Source organism: Peromyscus maniculatus, chromosome 2, assembly GCF_049852395.1.
Source record: "Peromyscus maniculatus bairdii isolate BWxNUB_F1_BW_parent chromosome 2, HU_Pman_BW_mat_3.1, whole genome shotgun sequence".
NCBI lineage: Eukaryota > Metazoa > Chordata > Mammalia > Rodentia > Cricetidae > Peromyscus > Peromyscus maniculatus.
In genome coordinates, this window is record NC_134853.1 from 71,777,288 (window position 1) to 71,784,772 (window position 7,485).

Consider the following 7,485-nt stretch of genomic DNA (forward strand, 5'->3'; position numbering starts at 1 on the left):
CCTCAGGAGGGAGGAGGTGCTTTCCAACAGAGTCTGAGTGTGTCATCCCCAGCTCTTACAGAATATTGTAGGAATTCATTCTTAGCTGTAAATTCAAAGAAGTCATTAGACAGATTTTATTGACAGCTGTTACTATTATGATAGTGCAGCAGGATGTGCCTTCCAGACTTGAAGTTTCTTAGTTTAGGTGGACTTTGTAAAAAAGAAAGAAGAGCTGGACACCTCAGTAGTTCTCCACTGACATCAGTGTGCTCCCGCTGGGGTGTGGCTGAGTTGGTAGAGTGCAAGCTTAGCATACCAGAGGTCTAGGGATTGCTCCCCAGTATCACTTTCAGGCAGGGGAGTGGTACACAGGCCTGGTATCCCAATATTCCAAAGGTAAAGCTGGAGGAACAGGAGTTGGAGCTTAACTTCAGCCAGTTTCTGGCCAGCCTGGGCTGTATGAGACCCTATCTCAAAATAACAATGTTAGATCTCTTAATGGGGCCCTAAGGAGTTATACCAAGGTGGTATTTTGTGATTTTAGGAAAGTCCCTCTTGTAGTCTGGTAATGTCTACAAAGCTCTACTGTTATTGTTGGAAAAGTACCAAACTTATACATTCCTAGAAAAAAGGTCCAGGTAGGACACATACCCAAACGTTAATAACAGATTACATGGGGAAAGCAAACTTAAAGAGAAAAGATATTTTTCTTTTCCTTAAGAAGTTTTTTAGAGTTAAAAAACAATTTTTTTTGGTATGGCATCTTAAGCAAAATGCAGTGTGCAGACCCAGAGGAGACAGCTCAGAGTGCTCAGAGTCTTCATGTGATAGAACGTGATAGAACTCGACAGACGAGGGTGTGCTCTGGGTAAAATTGTCTCTGGGTACTTGAGAGTGCAGACTAGAAGTGCTCACACACACATTTAATAAATGCATCAGTCTAAAGACAGATGGCTTTTAAGCAAGAAGAAATCAGTTAACATTAAGAACATGTGCAGTGCGGTTACTGTTATGGTAAGCCTTCACTGCCATGTTATTTTCTCAGTTTGATTACTAGTTTTCTGTGTACTTACTGCTAGCTCAAGTTTCTACTTTTCTAGGGCTTACAAGTCTCTTAGTTGCAACACATAAGAGTATGGAACTGACTAAGCTTGCTGGCACAGGCCTCTAATCCCAACTGCTCAGGAGGCTATGACAGGAAGGTCACAAGCTCAAGTCCTGCCTGGGCTACTGAGCTCTAGTGTAAGGCCAGCCCTGGTAATGTAGTGAGACTTACTTCAGAATAAAAACTGAGAAATACCCTAAATTCAGCATACAGCTTAGTGCTAGAGTGCCTGCCTTGTGTGTGAGGCCCTAGTTCAGTGTCCAGCAGCACATGCAGAGGTGTGCACACATACCCCCAAATTGGCAAATGCATAAATGTCTCTTCTAGGGCCTTCTGTGTGGCCTTTTTCCTGGAATTCCTTTTTCTTTTCTTTTTTTTTCTTTCTTTCTTTTTTTTTTTTTTTTTTCTGTCCTTCCTGGGCCTCCATCTTCCTGTTCCTTTGTTTACTCCTGTCTTTCAGGACTCTGTTCAGAGTAGACATTTCCCCTCCTACTGAGAATAGTGCTTTCCTCCCTTGGCATGTTTCCTCTCCTCTAAAGTGTTTTTCTTCTTGACATCTACCACCTTGAAGGTCTGTATTTCACAGTAATTTATTAATTCCTTTATCTCTGGAATGCAAGCTTTTTGAGGACAGGGATTTCATAAATTTGTTCACTGCTAAATCTAACTTGTACAGAAACATTTGTTAAAGGATAGGCATTTAAAAATATTTAAGTGAATGTATATGAATGCATTGCTGTACATGGTCCTTTATATCTAGGGGCTTGTATTTTCTAAGAAATACTTCTGAAGTCTCGGATAGCCTCCCATTTCCTTTTGTTGTTTTTCTTCACCTCTTCTGTTGGTTTCAGTTTCTCCATTGCATGTTACTTTTTTCAATGTATGATCAGACCCTTTTCACTTTTAATGAGGGTTTAGGTACCAGTAGAACTCCTGCCAACTAGACTAGAGCTTACTTAAGTTCTCTTTAAGTTATCTCTGGGTTGTTTTCTTAGAAAGTCATAGTTGGTAATCTATTCAGGCCTGTTCTCTTGGGCTGCCCAAATCTCCAGAGGAGATACCTTCAGCATCCACCCCAGAAGACTGTGTGCAAGTACTACTGCCCTGTTGGGGGAGAAAGCTTGCAGTATGAGAATCCAGTATGCTTCTAGTGTGAGATGTCTGCCCTTATGCTCTGGAACTAGAGATCCGTCTTTTCTCAGATACAAACCCTCAAGCCTTCTGCTGAGATGGAGAGGTGGCTGGGTTCCTAGCTGTGCAATGTTAGGGTGTCCTAGGCCGGGGTTCTAGCACTTTGAGCTCTTCTCCCTACTTTCTCCCCTAAGCTTTGCTCTGAAGTACTTAAAACTGAAGTTAAGTTCTCACCCAGCGGCTTAGGTGGCATTGTGGCTCTTTGACTCAGTGCTGATTCATGATTTAGCCTTTTGAGGTCTCCTGAGAAAGCTCCCCTGTCCACAGCCTCTCCAGCAGCTGGCACCTGAATCTTGATGGGAACTAAAGTCCACATTTGCTACTACAAACAGTGCCAGAATATGACCCTTATATGTATTTTTAAAAGTCACGGGTGGAAGTTCTTCCCAGATTAATGGCAAATGGTATGTATGCATTCATTATTTTTCTCATATTTTCTTGTAGGCCTTGAGAGTAATGGCTAAAATTATGAGAGAATGTTGGTATGCCAATGGAGCAGCTAGGCTGACAGCTTTGCGGATTAAAAAAACATTGTCACAGCTCAGCCAACAGGAAGGCATCAAAATGTAACTGAAGCTTCGTGGGAACTCTGCTCTCTTCAGATCTGCTCCTGGGTGTGTTTGGGAGGCCGATTGTTCTACCTCACTGAGAGAACGGAGGGCGCTGCTTCCTCTTGCTGCAGTGGAATATGGTCAATTGAAAGCTTCCCAGGCTTTCTCTGGGCCCAGAGGCGGCCACGGGATCCTTTCTGTGCACTATGGATGGTTCTTCCCAGGACAGTTAGAGAATGTTGTGTAGTCTCCTTTTGTTTTTATTAACAAAGCTTGTTTGTAAAAGATGACTGCTGGCCATTAGGGAGCTGCTGTGCTGGTGGTCATCCCTGAGGGCGAAGGAGCTGCAGTGTGGCGTTAGATGAAGCACTTGTGATTTTCACTCCTGGTTAGTACATTCTCAGAGGATTCTGAACCACTAGTTTCCTTAATTTACTTTGAATGTACTGTTCGATAATCTTTCAGGATCTTAAACTAACACCTAAAACTCTGTAGTCGAAAAGAAACGACCTCGTGTAGGTGTGAGGAGCACAACTGATGCAGTTGTATTTGTGTACGGCTCCTGCTCCTTCACACTCAGAACACAACATGCCTTCAAAGTGGCTTGTGCTACACCAGTAAGTGCCACTTCTGTGTCTTTCTAAATGGAAACGAACAGAACTGCTCAAAGTCTGTGCTAAGTCCTGTATCGTTTTCATTCAAAACGTTTATTTTTCTGAGTAACCTAAATCTTTTCTGGGTTTGTTTTTGTTTTTAAGAGTTTTTGTGGTAGATGTCATTCAGTATTTATGCCTTTCTCCTACCCAAATGTGCTTGAACCACTGAGGCAATGCAGTAGCATTAATAACCAGAGTTATTGGTCATGTGGGAATATCCCCACATTGAGCTTTGGAGCTTTGCAGTTGAGATGTGTTTTCTGAGTTTATTTTAAAAATGAAGTGGCACTTCAGACACGTACAGTGCTTTATGGATTTAATCATTGTGGCATATAGACTCATTCTTCTAAAAGGAGAGGTTTGTCTACTGCCTTGTGAAAAGTTGTATGCTTTTCTGTAAGCCATTTTTTTCTTTATCTGATCAAAGACTGTTTTTTTTTTTCTTTTTTGAAGTGAATTGCATTTAAAATTCAAATGTGGTTAATGTTAAATGATAGGCCTTTTCTAAGAAGGCAGAGAGAGTTAATTTGAATATGTAACAGGTGTATTTGACTTTCACATGTTATGTAGCTGTAAGTATTTGTGGATTCTATCTTGGGAAGGGTAGAGTTAATGGAGTTCTGAGGTCACTACACTCTGAGGAAGGCAGCTTTGAATTTGGTCTTTCTTAATCTCATGTGTAGATCTTGCAAACTGCATGATTACATGGTAGCACTGAGTACAGTGCCCCCTGATACTGGGAGAAGTGGCAGCTAACAGCCACTGTGAGTAGAGGATCTCTTTTCATATATTCTTGGCCATATGAAATGTTCAAAGTCAGCCTGTTAGGTCTTCTCACTGGTCTGGAGTCTTTGCAGGGCTCATATGGCTTTCAAAGTCCTTTTTATCACTGTGATCATATTCTGAGGGAAAAATGTTATCATTGCTTCAGGCAAGATATTGCACATAGTGACACCAATTCCCAGATAAAAAGGTCAAAATAACCTTTAGTGTTAGTCAAGAAGAGATTGTGACTGTTGATGCTGAAGCAGCTGTTTTCTGTTAATGTCTTATCTCAAACCTAGAATCAATTTGAAGACTATTTGGTCTTAAACCAAAGGAACTGTAGGATGAATGACATGTTATGTAGGCATTAGTGTCAGTTTCATGTATTTAAAAACATCATGGGGAAAAGTGCTTCGTTGAGTATTTTTTAATACAAATTTGCGTTTTTTCTGTAACTACGATTCATCAGTGTAGGCAAGCGTGACGGTTTGTTGTTACAGTTGTGTTCTGTCACCCGCTTAGTGAGCTCTAGTGCTATGGTCAGGTACTTTTGGGGCCTTTGTTTGTTTTTTGTTCTTTCCATTTCTAACCCTTTGAGATCTGTTTTATGGAAATCCAGGGGACCAATGCATTTTATCACTAAAACTATTTTTATATAATTTTAAGAACATACCAAAAGTTGTCTGAGTTAAAGTTGTAATACGGTTTCTCACTTTCATGCAAGGAAATGGGATTTTCTGAAGATGCTTCTCATCACATCAGAAGCTGAAGAATCATTATGTTGTTCTTGCCTAAGTGGATAAAATGTGCTTTTGATAAAATCAGGGAACTTTTTTAAAGTTGGAATTTAGTTCTCAATTGAGTTTACATATTTATAGCTAATTTTTGTCCAGGGATAGTTTGATAATCCCCAAGTGGCCAATATGAAAATGAAAATAACTTAAAAGCTGAGACAGGTCATGGTTACTGTGGCTGTGACTACAGACACATCTGATTAGAAAAATACATTTATGTCATTTTGTAATATATTCTACCGTGTATGTTGTCCGTCAAAAACCGCGCATGCGTGTGTGCGTGCGTGTGCACCAAGATGTAGTATTGCTACAACACATCTTCTGACTTGTCAGAACCCTGGCAGAGAGAGCGTGAGGGAATTAGGACTCACTGAGGCGTAGACCACCTGGGCCCCATGTATTTTCAACTGTGTTTTTTCTAGTCTGCCTTTCTGCTGGCCCCGGGCTCAGAGACTTTTGTCCCCACCCCACCTCCAGCCTTTGGACTGAAGAACTGCTTTTGAGACCTAAAATGAAGTGGTTAATAGAAGCTGTGTGACATTTTTCCACTTGTTCGGGTCATTGGGTGTCACAGGGAGTGGTCTGCAAGTATGGGGCTGGGAATGCTCCCGTTGGTAGCTCTGCTTTGATGTTAGATCTGGGCAGAGTGGTGACCTCTGAGAGTTAGCTCTGGGTGACAGCCAGGTGGCAGCAGGCGCTGCCTCAGAAATAGTGGCTAGCTGTGTTCCTAGTAGAACAGTAAGGCCTGAGGAGCTGAGCCTGGAATCCTTCTACTACAATAGTACTCAAGAAGTGCCTTGAGGCCCTGTGTGGTGCCGTGGCCATCAAGAATTCCACACTTTGGTTCTCACTACAGATTTAAGTGGTCACTTGACTGTTTTGCAGTCCATACATGTTTGACTCTTTCCCCATTGTCAGATACATAAAACCAATGACGAAGTACTAATTAACATTCACACCAAAATCTGCCCAGTAGACATAGCAAAAGTCTGTGTTTTCACTCCATGCACTGAAGGAATGGTTGTAAGTCATTTCTTTGTTCCTTGGTCCTGGGAGTGTTCTGGCTCCACATGTGGAGATTCCAGATGTTGTTCTCTTACAGTTCAGCAGAACATGTCAATGTGTTGAGATTCTGAAGAATAGTTCTGGATGGCAGTGTAGCTTCATGTGTTGGATGTTGAAATTTCTGTGGGCTTTCTCTAGGAAAGCTGAGGGCTGCCAGTACATTATTTTCAATCCTGTTATGCACTCTTACTTGTAAACGTTTTTAAAAAGTGGTCAGTAACATTCAACCTTTCTTAAAACTTAAAGTGAATTTGTCTTTACTTTTCAATGAGATTTGTGAGTTGAGTATCATGAACTGTGTTTTGATAATCCCTTTTTCACATTGTGCCAATGGAATGGAGTATTTGATATTTCTTTATAGGTCAAGGAGATGCTTCAAAATGTCATTTGCTTTAAACTTAAATTACCTCTCAAGAGACCAAGGTACATTTACCTCATTGTGTATATAATGTTTAATATTTGTCAGCATCCTCCAGGTTTGCAGTTTTATTTCTATAAAGTGTGAGTATTATGTTGCTAAGTTACTCAGATGGTACTGTATTGTTCATATTTGTACCCCAGATAACATCATCTATACTTTGTTTTCTGTATTTTATTGTGTTTGTGAAAAAAATCTTTCGACTCTGTTGGTGTGATCTCTGCCCTTTCAGAGATGTATAGATGTCCATAGAAGTTTTCATTGAAGTTGAATGATTTTGAGAAGCCTGTGAAGAAGAGAGAAAAACAAACTGCGTTTCCCCATAAGTTTTTAAAATTGTACATGGGTATGTGTAGTAATATTTCAGATGAACTGTAAATAGAAACTAGGGAGATGCTTAAGTTACATCCTAACACTACAATAGAAAATGGAAACAATGCCAATAAACTACTTTTTCCCACCAGTGCCAGTGGCTGCATTCTTTTCTAGAAGACAAAATTGAATAAGCTCCCAAGCTCAGTCAGGGTATCATAAGAATCTACTGTTCATGAGTTTGTAGAACCAAGTGTCTAGAAGCTACCCACTCTCCATGGCTGGTGGTCCCCTTCCGTTACCTACGCCAGCCACAGCTGCAGCTCCTTCCCACATTTTCTTCCCTGCCTCTCTCACCTCTGCTTTTACATTGCATCTGTTTTTTCTGCTTTGCTCCTGGGCCTCATGGAGGCAAACTAGGCTGTTCTCCCTGGCTAGTAATCTCCATATCATCCCTTCCACTTTAGCACCAAAGTTCATGCTGGATTAAATAGTCAGATGCCAAGTGTGGGGAGACATTGGGCTACCACAATAATTATGTATATTCTTTTCGTTAAGCTTTATAAAGCAGTAATTACATACAGCACTACTGTTATGTCTATGGCATAGAGACAGAGTATGACAGCACATGAGAGGTGAGGAAATA

The 7,485-nt window shown here is 40.9% G+C and overlaps 1 protein-coding gene across 3 annotated transcripts in view; it reads left to right on the forward strand.

Annotated features, from left to right (window-relative positions):
• The window catches only part of Tgfbr1 (transforming growth factor beta receptor 1), a 59,999-nt gene extending 53,009 nt beyond the window's left edge, over positions 1-6,990 (forward strand). For all 3 annotated transcript variants that reach the window (XM_076564177.1, XM_076564176.1, XM_076564178.1), the window contains one exon: positions 2,723-6,990. In XM_076564177.1, coding sequence (XP_076420292.1) covers positions 2,723-2,848 — 126 coding nt within the window. In that variant the 3' untranslated portion in view covers positions 2,849-6,990. The remainder of the gene's footprint in view (positions 1-2,722) is intronic.
• The last annotated feature ends 495 nt before the right edge of the window (positions 6,991-7,485 follow it).